The following is a 13,422-nucleotide window of genomic DNA, read 5'->3' on the forward strand; positions in this document are numbered from 1 at the left end:
GAAAGGAGGGAGCAGGCAGCCAGCGGCCGCCAGCCCTGCGCCGCCGCCGACACAAAGAGTGCGGGCGATTCCGCGAGACTGATTTATGACGTTTTACAGCCCTATAAAAGCTGTAGCGACGAGGCAAGCGCTCCTACCACCGCTGGCAGATTTAGTCTAATAAATAAAACATAAACAGTTAACTTTATGTGTCACTTTTATTGTTATCAAGTAAAATATAGCCGAGCCCCGGCAAGCTATGATTTTAAACTATAATTGTTATCAAGTACAACAAGGGGACCCGGCTCCCTCCCTGGGCTCTCCCTTCTGCCACCTCCCCCCAACTCTGACTTATGGGATCAGTTAATTGGAATTGGTGGCCTGACGTGGCCACCCTAACTGGGGGGGGGTGGGTGGAAAGCTGCTCTTCCTTGCCCCCTCCCTCCTCCATGGCCCTGCCACCCCACCATCAGGGTGTTCTTGTGGGTGGTGGCAGAGCGAGGGGAGGGGGCAGGAATGGACTGGAGACCCCCCCCAAGGCTCACCCAGCCTCCCCGGCTTGGTGAGCTCACCCCTCAGCTTTTGGAAAGCAGCCTAGAGCTGGCCCTGGGGGATGCGTGTTTACATGTAAACACATGTGTTACATGGATACAATCCCTGGCCGGAAGCAGGATCTACCCACACAGGCCTCCCTCTTAGCTAGGTCTGCCCTCTGTAGGGATGGAGAAAGAAGAGCTCCCAGGGCCTTGGCTGGGCACCATCACAGGGCACTGACCCCTGGCAGATCGCCGTCCTCGCTGCCCCAGCTCCTAGGGAACCAGCCTTGGAGCTAGTTGTCAGGAAGCAGCAGGCCAGACGGAATGGAGAGCGGAAACAGCGGCCAGCAGGAGAGATCCTCTGGGCTGGGCTGGGCAGGGAGGGTCAGTGGGTACTCGGGGAGGGCAAGGCTTCTGAACTCTGCTTTTGCCAACCACTTCCTGTCTCTCTTCAGCGGGGGCTCAACCCCCAGACCTCCAGAAATGACGTCAGAATCATTTGCATCCCGCTGCCTCTACCTGCCCGGTCCAGCTGGGACCCTGCCTCGCCGGCCCCATGGCCAGAGGGTTGGGTGAGTGTGTCTGGGGAAGGGGGCTGGACGCTGGTCTCCTTGGAGGGGAGGCACCCCAGGCTCACCAGCCTCCTGGGCTCGGCCTGGGCCCCTCCCCATCCAACCTCCACTCCAGTCCTCATTCAACTTCCTCTTCCTGCGAAAGAGGGGCGCTGCCCGGTGACCTACACAGACTGAGAGAGAATCGCCATGAATGGAGACGTCTGGAAAAGCTCGGGAGCCGAGGCCCGAGGGGCCCGCCGGAGGCCCAAGGGGAGACCCTGGGAGGGGGCCGAATCGCAGCCTCCCGACAGCCCCCCAACGCCCAGGCTTTGGAAGGGAGCTGGGGGCTTCCCATCTCCTTTGGCAGGGGAGGGCTGTCAGTCGGCGGGGGTGTGCGCTGGGGGCACCCCAGCCCCTGCCAGTTAACCCCCCATCACCACCCCCCGCCCCAGCAGCAGCAGCACCACCGCACACACACACAAAAAAATTGGATACATTTTGAATAAAGCGATTCGGTTCCTTATCCGGGGACTGGGTTGCTCCGTGTGATTGGCCGGCGGAGTCACATGGTGAAAGTAACTTTACAGGGTCGCTAGCTAGTAGGAGGGCTTTATGGAGCAGAAAAACGACAAAGCGAGAAAAATTATTTTCCACTCCAGAAATTAATGATCATGAGCTCGTATTTGATGGACTCTAACTACATCGATCCGAAATTTCCTCCATGCGAAGAATATTCGCAAAATAGCTACATCCCTGAACACAGTCCGGAATATTACGGCCGGACCAGGGAATCGGGATTCCAGCATCACCACCAGGAGCTGTACCCACCACCGCCTCCGCGCCCTAGCTACCCTGAGCGCCAGTATAGCTGCACCAGTCTCCAGGGGCCGGGCAATTCGCGAGGCCACGGGCCGGCCCAGGCGGGCCACCACCACCCCGAGAAATCACAGCCGCTCTGCGAGCCGGCGCCTCTCTCAGGCGCCTCCGCCTCCCCGTCCCCAGCCCCGCCAGCCTGCAGCCAGCCAGCCCCTGACCATCCCTCCAGCGCCGCCAGCAAGCAACCCATAGTCTACCCATGGATGAAAAAAATCCACGTTAGCACGGGTAGGCAACTTTGCTTTTTGCTCTCCCCCTCCCTCTCCCCTTCCCCAGTGCTCCCCACCCTCCTGGGCCCCCTCCGGCCCCGTCCTCCTTTCTCTCCTTCCCCCTCTCTCTCCAGGAGCGACTCTGGGTTAGCACAATTGAACTGGATTTACGAGCGAGAATGGGTAATTACATCCCCCATAAATTTTATGGCTTAGCTACTCTGGGCAGTCCGAGCCATGTGCTACGATCTGTTATGTATGTGTGAAAACTATGCTCGCTTTCTAAGGGCGCATAAATAATTCAGTGTCGTTACAATGAGGATTCCCCTCTTATTACACTACAAAGTCTCCAGCTTCCTTCAACTTCTTTATAACCCATTTAGCTTGATGACTTTATTTCCACCACCCCCTCCTCCTGTTCCACAGAGCTGAGGATGGGGTGAGGGTGGGGGGCGGGGAGCCTGCTGCCTTTGAACCCCACTATTTGCTTTTCCCCTCCCCCTCCCCCCCAGTGAACCCCAATTATAACGGAGGGGAACCCAAGCGCTCGAGGACAGCCTACACCCGGCAGCAGGTCCTGGAATTAGAGAAAGAGTTTCATTACAATCGCTACCTGACCCGAAGGAGAAGGATCGAGATCGCCCACTCGCTGTGCCTCTCTGAGAGGCAGATCAAAATCTGGTTCCAAAACCGTCGCATGAAATGGAAGAAGGACCACCGACTCCCCAACACCAAAGTCAGGTCAGCGCCCCCGGCCGGCGCTGCACCCAGCACCCTCTCGGCAGCCACCCCGGGCACTTCTGAGGACCACTCCCAGAGCGCCACGCCGCCGGAGCAGCAACGGGCAGAGGACATTACCAGGTTATAAAACATAACTCACACCCTGCCCCCACCCCAGGCCCCCCATCCTCCCCTCACACACAAATTGACTCTTATTTATAGAATTTAATATATATATATATATTTTGGTTCTTTTCGCTCTTCCTCCCACCTTATCCCTTGTCAATTCCAAACAGACAAAAACAGATAAACAGGCCCCCTGCCCTTCTCTCCTTTCCACTGTTAAGGACCCTTTTAAGCATGTGATGTTGTCTTAGCATGGTACCTGCTGGGATTTTTTTTTTTTTTTTTTAAGGCCACTTTGGGGGGTTATTTATTTTTTAAGGAAAAAAAAAAGCTGCAAAAATTATATATTGCAAGGTGCGTTGGTCTGGTTTGGGTGCATTTCAGGGGAAATGAGGAAAAGAAAAAAGGCAAGAGATTTTTAAGCAAATTCTCCTCCTTCTCCTCCTCCTCCTCCCCCCCCCCCTTTCCTTAGGCCTTTTGCATTGAAAATGCACCAGGGGAGGTTAGTGAGGGGAAAGTCATTTTAAGGAGAACAAAGCTATGAAGTTCTTTTGTATTATTGTTGGGGGGAGCTGGGAGGAGAGGGGGGAAGAGAGCAGACAAAGCTAAATGCATCTGGAGAGCCTCTCAGAGCTGTTCAGTTTGAGGAGCCAAAAGAAAATAAAAATGAACTTTTAGTTCAGAGAGGCAGTCTATAGGTAGCGTACCCCCTCCCCCCTCCCATCGTGGTTATTGTGTTTTTGGACTGAATTTACTTGATTATTGTAAAACTTGCAATAAAGAATTTTAGTGTCGATGTGAAATGCCCCGTGATCAATAATAAACCAGTGGATGTGAATTAGTTTTACGTCAATGTCTGATGGTTTCTTTTTATGCCCCCTCCTCCTCCTGGCCTGCTAACATCCCACCTTCTCTGTGTAGTTGCCTAAGTTTACTCTAAGCAAACACACAAATCTTAACTCTCAACTCCAGTTTCCCAATGTCCTTAGAAGACCCAGCTGAAGGTTTGGGGCAGAGGATCTCGGAAGAGGGGATGCGGAAGATGAGGGCTGATTTCTTCCTGAGTCTGCAGAGGCCAGACTCTCCCCCAGGGTCCTTGGAGTGGAGCTGGGGTGTGTATGTGTGTGGGGGGGGACCCTCACTTTTCTGTAGTTAAGCAGAATGCCTCTTTTGTCTGTTTTCCTCTCCTCTCCCTTCTCTCTGCTGAGCAGGCCTGCCTAATTTGCAGACTAGAAGGCAAGTTGAGGGAGTTGGGAGCCAGAAGAGTGTTTCACTTTGGGGGGCTCTTTGGGGATGAGAGATGAAGGATGAAACCCTCTCAACCTGCCTGTTCTCCTTAAAAGAAGAAACATTTTGAGCTGGTGATTCTGAAGCAGCAAAGTGACCTGTCAGGATGGCTTCTCTGTTTGTTTAGACTTGGAAAGAAGGGTGAAGTGGAGGCCAGAGGCCTGGGAGGCCCCCTTGCATGGGTAGGCCTCAAAGCCCGATGCCTGGAGATAACGAAGGACTTTTATGTTTTCTCCCTCTAACTTTTATCACAGACCTGCCAGGTATTGAGAAAAGACACAGGGAGAGGCAGGCCCTCTTCCTACAGCCTCCCAGGTCCTGCAAGGCTTGGGGATAGGCAGAAAAAGGGTGCCTGGTTGGAAAAAAATTTTTTAAATTGTTTCCCTGGGGACCAAAACAAACAAACAACTGAGCTGGGTTACCTGAATAATTCATTTAAGCCAATGTCTCCAAAGAAGTCTGGTCCTGAGGCCCAGGCCCTAAGCAAGACCTTCTCAAATTTTTGTTTATTGAGAGACGGTAAGGGGACAGTTCATCCAAATTTCAGGCTGGAGAGCTATCAGAAGTAGGAGGAAGAAGGAGAAGAGATCTGGGGGAGAGGGGAGCCCAGGATACTGCTCTTCTCTCTCCCCCAAATTCTGGAGTGAGAGGCAACAGAGGAATCAAGTTCTAAAAATTTCTTTGGTGTGTTTTGGAGTCATTTCCTCTTGAACCATTTGCAGGCTGATCCTGTGTGTGTGTGTGTGTGTGTGTGTGTGTGTGTGTTTGTGTTGGGGGGAATCCCTTGGTCCTGGAGGTCTACTTTCTCCTCCCTCAATGATGCCCTGGGGACAGCAAAGCATGCTGCCTACAGTGTGAGGAAGCAGGGCCAACACTTATCTGGAGTGATTTTAAGTAATCAAGTAAACTAGGGGCCAAATCTGACTGTAGCTCCCATCCTCTTGAGGCGCGCGTCTTTGGGGCAGAGGAAGGGGGTCTAGCTGTGCCTGGGGAAAAGGGAGGGAAGGTCTGAGGGGTGGACTGGGGTGTCTTTCCAATCCTGTAGGGAAGCTAAGATGGAAAAGGGGGTGGGGGATGGAAATTAACATCCACAGTCCATTCTGAACTTTGCTCATTCGGTTTCAGGGAATTTATTCCCTCTCCTCCCTAAAGTGGAAGAGATGAAAGCAAGGAGGGGAAAAATCACTATCTTTTATGTCTTAAGCTTCTCTCTGAACTTGCTGGAGGGATGCGCTCTTGCTCAGGAACAGCAGCGTAAGAGGACTGGGGCAGTTCTTTTATTTTTCTTTCTTTAGGGACTTCTGTTTTTCCTTCCTCTTCTCCCACATAACTCGCAGAGTCACTCTGTGTGTGTCGCTCTCTGTCCCCCTTAGTGTGAAAAGGGGGAGCCTCAGACAGCCATAGTTTGTGACAAATGAAACAAAACTAAACCCCCTTCCATTCGAGTTTTTGGACATGTTGGCCTCTGGCCTTCCCTCCAGTGGGTTCCATTCTCTCTTCTTTCCCCACAGCTCTCCTTTGCCTTGGACCTGACCACCCAGAATGGGATCAGGCTGCCGCCGGGAGGAGTGGGCTGTCGGGTGTGGGGGGTCAAGCGAGGTGGGGGGGCCAAGCTCCAGCTGTCTTGGTCCCTGCCACTGCTGCTGCCCCTCGCGCTGCTGCAGCCTCGCTGGGAATCCCAGGGTCCGGGCATTTATTGAAGTTGGGTTGAGCAGTGGGGAGAGGCTGGGGGTTGGGGGGCGGGGAGGACGCAGCCCAGGTTCACGGGGAGGACACAGCATTTTCTCTCCCATCGCTTTTATATTCGGCAGCGCCTCTGACCTCTCCCCCACCCCCATCTCCGACCCTCCCAAGCCAGTCCTTGCTCAGCCTCTGGTCTCCAGATAGGAAGCCACTGCTTTTGTAGGGCTGGGGATTTCTTGCCCCCAGTGATGAGAGAGGCGAGGCGCGTGAATGCCTGCAAGCGTATTGTGTCTTTCTCTCCGATGGCTAAGTAAAAAGAAGATGGGGTGAAAACGGCGACACCAATCTTCCAAGGTCCTTCTCTCCAAGCACCAGGAGATCCCCACAGGTCCAAAATCCCCTTGACATGTAAGTAGTTAGCACTGATCTGCTCTGGGGGCGAGGAGCGCAGCAGTTTCAACTCTATCTCTGTTTGCCATTCAATTTTCCATCTCCACTCCCGGTCTTGGGGAGGGAAGGCGGGAAACCCAATCAGGAACGGAGGGCTTCTGCTTGGGACAAAAATGCAGTTTCTGTGCCGAGTTGTGTACCTGGGGAGTGAAGAAACTTGGCACAAAAAGGAGAGAGAGAGCCAAGAAAGTGAGCCTGGGGGCAAGGAAGGGGAACTTTGATTTCTGAAGGCCTCTCACTGCCGCTTGTGTGAAGTTTCCTACAAAGTTTTCTCTGCAATCTGTGCCTAGCTTCTCCCCCCCCCCCCCGCCCGGAGCGTGGACTTGGCGGATTGCAATCCAGGGACACCTTCGTGCTGTTAGATGTATGTCTGTGTGTGGACTGGGGGGCGTGCTAAGGAAGAGAAAACAAGGGGTTCTCTGGAGTGTGGGGTGAGGGTGCCCTCTGCTAGGCGTGGTTTGTCTGCTTTCCTAAGGTTAGGGAGACTGACTCTGAATGAGGTCCTTGAGATGGAAGGTGCTGTGGTGGGCAACAGCAGCGCGTTGGGGGTAATTTCACCATCTTTTTCTCTGCTTTTTGCCCAGTCCTGGGGGAGCATGATTCACAGAGCCACGACTCCTGCGTGGTTTTCCACAGCTTCTATCTGGCACCCCACCTTTGGAGAGCTAATTCTTATTCACATGTTCCCCTTTCAAGAAATTCTTCTCAGGCTTGGAAAAGGAGATGGGAGAAGCCCCAACTCCAGTGGCCATCAGAGCAGAGGGAATATTTATTACCTCTCTGGGTGTCATTACCTAAGAATACAATTTTATGAACTTCCTAATCTGTTAGCTTGATTTATCTGGGGGAGTAGAGGCCCAAAATAAACATTTGAGGGATTTAGCAGGAAAAAAAAAAAAAAGTCTTGCCAGTGACCAATCTTTCTACTAGAACTGACCACCCGCTTCGGCCTACCTTTTTTCTGCATCGCTTATCGCTAGTCCCATTTTAATTTTTCCTCCTGCAGTGAGTATCCAAGTCTTAGATGCCTCTTGAGAATTAAAAATGGTTGAGAGCACCGTTTGAACCTGAGACCTGAAGGGCTCCCTCAGCAGCCTTAAAATCTGTGCGGCTCCAGGACCTCGGATCCCCTTTGGATTTGGGGAGCAGAGAGAAACTAAGGTCTGCTCAGTGCGCCCCCCCCCCCCCACCAAGAGCCTCCTCTCAGAATCTGGCCCTCCCTCTACGCCTCCTCTCAGGATTTTCCTGCTCTCTCTGGTGTCAGCTCTGTAGCTTCTCTGTACACAGGGTCCATGCAGTAGCCAAGCCCACATCCATGCAAGCCCGGGTGAGGTTCTCTGCAGCTCTCTTCCAGTCTGCAGCTTCCTGCAGGCCCAGCCAGCTGATGAACTAGGAGGCCGGGGAGATAGGGATGGGTGGGTGGGGGGGTATGCAAGTGTGTGTGAGTGTGAAGAGGGCTACATAGTCTAATACATGCAAAGGGACTATTTTAATTTCCAGTCCCCATCAGCAATTGTCAGATTCCCTAAGATGTAAGATCTCCTAGGACCTACTCTGCCAGCCATGATGGCATATGGGGTCCGGCCCAAAGAAGTGTCACCCCGACTCCCTCCTCCGTTCTGACCCTCTCTTTCCAGCATCAGAGATTGAGAGAGGGAAGTATACTTGAACTTCAGGGCGGAAAAACCCTAAAACAGAGCGTGTGTCGGAGGCAGGGCCGAGGAGCCCAACCCTAGGTTCCCGCTCCCCGCCTCTGGCTTCCCAGGAAGCCGGGCCTAAGAGAACCAGGCACAAAGCGGCTGCCTTCTTTCGGGGGTCCTGGGCGCCCCTCCTCCGAGGGGCCAGGGTCTGGAGGATCGCGAGAGGGGGCCAGACCCGGCAAAGGCGAGGTGCGCGAGGCCGGCGGCGGCCCGGCTCCTCCTCCGGGTTCCACGGCGCGGCCGCTCCCGGGGCGCGGTGTCGCCTTCTGCTGGGTCACGACCCCGGGCTCGCACCGAGGACAATAGGGCGCGGGGCGGGGGCTGCGGGCTGCGGGGCCGGCCGAGCGGGTTCACTGCGCGGTGAACTCCGCTCCACCTCCGGGGGCTCGCCCTTTAGAGCCCAGGCTCCCTTCGCTTTCCCCTTTTCCGCCTTCCACGTCTTGGTGGAAAATGGAGCAGACTCTCAGCTGCTCCTCGACCAAGCGATCCCCCACCGCTAGCACCACCATAGAAGGAGATTTCATGAAAGGACAGTTTTCTCTGAGTTCCCAAGCGCAGGACATGGGACCCTCTCAAGACTGGTGTGGGGCCGGTGCGGAGGGGAAAGGGAGTTAACAGTAGAAACAGTCCCAAGGCGGGACTTGGCGACTCCGAAGAATCCCAGGCAAGCCATCCAAACCAACAGTCTCCTCCATCAGAGGAAGTCTAGGCCAAGAATGGGTCCCCCCTCCAGTTCCACCCAAATCAGAGCAAGCATTGCCTCCCTCTTCCTTGGATCTTTGTCTCCGGAGGCCAGGTTAGGATCAGGGCTCTTATAAAAGGGGAGGCACCTGCTCAAATCTGATGGATGGGGACAGGGCTGGGTTATCCACAGGGTGGGGGGTGGGATGAGCCCCTTGGGAGCCATCCCCCAACCAGTTTGTTCTTGTTCCCAAGTGTCCCCACTCCATTGATTTCCTGGCTCCTATTTATGACTCTGTCCCTTTGGGCGGTGACACAGTGTTTGCAACTTTGTACGCGTGGAGTCCTTCCACTCAGCTGGAACAGACTTTGGAAATTCAGGTTACAGAACACGGATAGAGTTCTGGCTGGAGGACCCCAAAAAAAGGGCAGACAGTTTGGGGAGAGGAGAAGATGGGGGAGGTATGGGGTCTTTGCCTTGTGCATTAGCTCCTGCCTTCAGTTGCTGCAGCTGTACCTCTAGCCCGCTGCCCCCGCCCCATCCTGCCTGACTGGCCTCAGAGGTGAGGTGGGGACATGTGGGCTTCTCTTCTTGGATTCTTTTGGTCTCAGTTTCTGATGATTTTGAACTGTTTTGGCATGTGACTGCCTCCAGCTCTGTCTGTCCGTCCTTGCTCGGCAGTTGCAGGTTTCTGCCTAGCATTCTGCTGCTTTCTGTGCTCGCATTCTTGCTCCTCTGCCCCTCTGATCTCTGGGACAATAATCTTCTGGAACAGTCTCCAGCCCCAGAGCGCCTCCTCGAAAGAACTCCCCTCCAACTGAGAAAGCCCAAGCGGAACCAAAAGGTAGGGGGTGGCAATCTGGGAGGGACAGCTGAGGTTCAAAGCTTCCTGGCGGAGCCTTCAGTCCAGGTCATCTCAGGGGCCGATCTGCCTGCTCCAGAGTCCCCTGGGCCAGCAGCAACTAGAACAAGATTTTATAGCCTGGGGCAGATGTTGGCGTAGCCGCCTCACCCGGATTCCCCTTTATCTCTCCTCCACCAAAGAGGCTCCAATCCCCACTATACCTTTGTTCTCTTTCCTTTTCTCCCCTCCTCCCCCTCCTCTTCCTCCGTTTGATCCTGCCTTTCCCCCTCAAATTATTTCTTTAGATCTGGAAGCATCTGTTCCTGCCTGCCCTCCCTCCCCCTCCCCCCTGCTCCTCTCCTCGCCCCCCTCCCTCCCCCTCTAGCAGTCAAAGAAGCCCCCAAATGGAGGGCCTCTGTCCTCTAGCCGGTTCTGAGACCTTTGAGGCCAAACTTGGAGACCCCTCCCCAACCCCCAGTTCCTTTCATTTCATCCTACCAGCTAGAGAGGGTCCTGGAATTGCGCAATTGAGTCTGGGCGCCCAGGGACCAGTCTCTTCTCTCACAGGGACTGTTATCCATTAAATTCAGGTAAAAGCGAGGAATCTGAGGTCGAAGGGTTTGACACTGAATTATTTAGATAATTGTCCCAGGTCTCTGCTGGGCTTTTGGGGGCTCCAGCTTTTGAGCATGTCTTCGTAGTCTGACCATGGAGGGGAGATGGCCTTTCCTAAGCTCTCTATGTGCTCATTCTTTATCACCCTCTGCTGTCCCGCCCCTTGGTTGCAAAGTCATTTTCTGAGCAGTTCGAATGCCCCTCCATCCATGCCAGAACCTAAGCTGGAGAGACCAAGGCAGGGTCCACCCTGTACATATGTATCAGAGGGCCTCTTTTCCCTGTCTTCCAAAAAATAAAAAGAAACCAAAAAAATGACTCCTTCACATCCTCCTTCCCTCCACGCATGTCCAGGAATATGTGGTCCCCAGAGCTTGGTGGAAAGGGCAGTGAACCCAATCAGGGTAGAGAGTAGTCCGCCTTTTCCTCTCTTAGTCAATCCGCTTGGGTCCCAGTTCAGATAATTCAGACCCAAGACTCTTGAACCCTGTCTGGTAGACCTGTCTTTGGGAAGAACCCACCCTATGGGCCAGAGCGCTAGCCTGGAATAATCCCAAAGTCCTTGCCTTTGCGCAGACTGGGAGAGAAGAATAAATCCTCCTCCCTCCCTTCCGTCTAGCACTACTGAGATTCAGCCCTGCCTGGGATCCTGTCCCTTCTTCTTTCCTTGAAGATCTGTGGTTGGCCAAGAGCCCCAGATTCACGCTCCCCATGGCTCTGCCACTCGGTTTCCATGACGATGAGAGGCAACTGAACTCCTCATCCCGACCCCGCAACTGGTTGGATAGATGTAGACCAGCCAGGATGTTTTCTGAGGGAACATGAGCTAAGAAAAATACAGGCGATGGGAGCCCGTATTTTGTTGCAGCATCTTTGCTAATTAGTCAGGATGGAAGAGGGAAGACTGGGGAGAGTCCTTCCCTGCAGGCTATGATTTCATACAGTCCTTTCTCTCTGCATACATGTACGGTACCCCCTCGAAACATACATGACACATACATGCATGTTCCCCAATATATTCATTTCTTCTGTTCGTGTATACATGGGCGGGGACTTGGCTGAAGACGTGTGTGTGTGTGTGTGTGTGTGTGTGTGTGTGTGTGTGTGTGTGTAGAGACTATGAGGAACAGAAAATCATTTCTATTCCAAGTAGAACACCTTTGAAGTAGGTTCATTGACTTATCACTGGTGACAGATGCTTTTGCTGTCCCCGTTCCCTCCGACACGGCTTTAAAAAGCCTGCCTGTTTGCTGAAGACCGTGTGGCCTGAGGATTCACTCTTGAGCCTACAACTTGGCTCCAAAGGCCCAGAGTGCCGCTATAAGAAGGAGGCACATGTCAGAGGCAGCTGGAATATCAGATTCCACCCTTAATTCTCTCACTTGTGTGTCCAAGTTAAATTAAAACCACAAACGTTTATCTAACCCTCCGATCTACACTATTCTGCCCATAGGCAGGACATCGGAAACCACCACCACCACAATCGCAGCAGCAGCTACGGGGTAACTATCTCCTAGGGTTCTTAATTGCCTTGGGATTAAGTGGATTAATGTACGAAAAGCACTTAGATAAGTACTTGGCATATAGGAAGCTTTCAGTAGGTACGATCTGTTATCATGAACCATAATGGGCATTTTCTTAAATGTTTACTGGGTACCAGGCACTTGCTCAATTTGTTATCTCATTTGAGCCTTACAATAACAGCTCCACTTTACACCAGAGGAAGCTGAGTGAGACCCAGGAGGCTAATGATATGCCCACCTGGCAGACCCTGGATTCCAATCGGACTGGCTTGGCCCCAGAGTGGGCCCTCAGAACCAATTCTTTGCTCATGATGGACCTGGACACTGGCTGTTAGGATAGGACTGAATTTGGCAGGGAGCACTGGTGAAGGTTTGGGGGCAGGACCAGCCTGAGGACAAGCGGAACCTAGAGTAACCCGGGTTTTCTACTTGGCTTAGTCTTGGGTCGACAGGTTCTGACAACAGAACAGGCGCTGACCCAGTTGTTCACAAACTTTTTAGTCCTATGACTCATTTTCACTCTTCAAAATCATTAAAATATCAGAGTTGTTGCTACATGGGTTTTATCTATCACTATGTACCTTATTAGAAAGGAAAACTGGAACTTCTAAAAAAAATCTTTGTGGCCACAACCATGGCCTGCAGGAGTACCCAAGTCAGGGGTCGGACCCGAGCCACAGCAGCAACCTGAGCCACAGCAGTGATAACACTAGGTCCTTAACCCAGTGCACCACCTGGGAACTCAGAAAACTGGAACTTTGAAAAAATCTTTTGGGAGTTCCCTGGTGGCCTAGCAGTTAAGGACTCGGTGTTGTCACTGCTGTGGCTCAAGTTACTGCTGTGGCTCTGCTTTGATCCTTGGACCGGGAACTTCTGCGGGCTACAGGCATGGCCAAAAAATAAGTCTTTTAAAACAATCATAAATCTATTGCATGTTATCATAACTAAATTTTATGAAAAATAACAATGTTTTCCAAAACAATTTAGCAAGAAGAATGCCATTGTTTTACATTCAAGCATATCATTTTAATGTCTAGCTTAATAGAAGATGATTGGATTCTCATATCTGTTTCTGCATTCACCTCGCTGCGCTATGTTGTTTGGTTGAAGTATATGAAGTACGTAGTCTCATGCGGGTGTATAGTTGGGAGAGAAAGGACTGCCCAGAGCTCCTGAAAGGGTCTCCAGGACCCTTAGGGCTCCTCGGACCCCACTTTAATAACCACTGATCTAATCAACTGAGATAACCAGCAGAACTCACTCTGTAATAATTATATTGGACATCTTTTTGGCTCTTTACTGCTGCTTCTACCTCCAAAACGCATCATCGTTTCACTGGTCCATGCTGTATTTGAATTGTGTTATCTTGGGCAAGTTACTGAATTTCTCTATCTCAGAGATTAAATTTGACAGAAAGATAGATAAATATAGATAGATAGATACGTAGAAATATTTACATGCTGTGTATGTTATAGGTGTGTATTCATTATTTTAGTGTGATTCATAGAATAAAATATAGATTTATAGATAAAATAGTTTTTTAATATTTAGCATAGTTTGACATGAGCAGCTTAGCTATTCATATCTATCTTTTTTTTTTCCAAAGGGGTCACTGAGCCAAAGAGGGGTGATGTGACT

At 52.1% G+C, this 13,422-nt stretch overlaps 1 protein-coding gene across 2 annotated transcripts; it reads left to right on the forward strand.

The window, feature by feature from the left end:
• Window positions 1-667: 667 nt before the first annotated feature.
• HOXC4 (homeobox C4) lies at window positions 668-3,847 on the forward strand. Of its 2 annotated transcripts, none has more exons than XM_021091729.2 (3): window positions 668-1,087; window positions 1,729-2,173; window positions 2,667-3,165. In XM_021091729.2, exons 2-3 carry the CDS (start codon window positions 1,735-1,737, stop codon window positions 3,020-3,022), a joined length of 795 nt encoding a protein of 264 aa, XP_020947388.1. In that variant the 5' UTR covers window positions 668-1,087; window positions 1,729-1,734; the 3' UTR covers window positions 3,023-3,165. The 2 variants fall into 2 exon arrangements, with proteins under 2 accessions (XP_020947388.1, XP_084811962.1); XM_084955836.1 differs by lacking the exon at window positions 668-1,087 and adding an exon at window positions 2,289-2,337 and having other exon boundaries at window positions 1,675-2,173; window positions 2,667-3,847.
• The last annotated feature ends 9,575 nt before the right edge of the window (window positions 3,848-13,422 follow it).

Source organism: Sus scrofa, chromosome 5 (assembly GCF_054392235.1).
Source record: "Sus scrofa isolate SSC_HxYL_T2T_F1_AM1 chromosome 5, Sscrofa_HxYL_maternal_Yorkshire_Landrace_v2.0, whole genome shotgun sequence".
NCBI lineage: Eukaryota > Metazoa > Chordata > Mammalia > Artiodactyla > Suidae > Sus > Sus scrofa.

What these genes read in the sequence shown, in the direction of transcription:
- HOXC4 (XM_021091729.2), top strand. Translation starts at nt 1,735, where the DNA reads ATGATCATGAGCTCGTATTTGATGGACTCTAACTACATCGATCCGAAA. An exon ending in AAAAATCCACGTTAGCACGG is followed by an intron (nt 2,174 to 2,666) that starts GTAGGCAACTTT and finishes CCTCCCCCCCAG; the next exon opens with TGAACCCCAATTATAACGGA.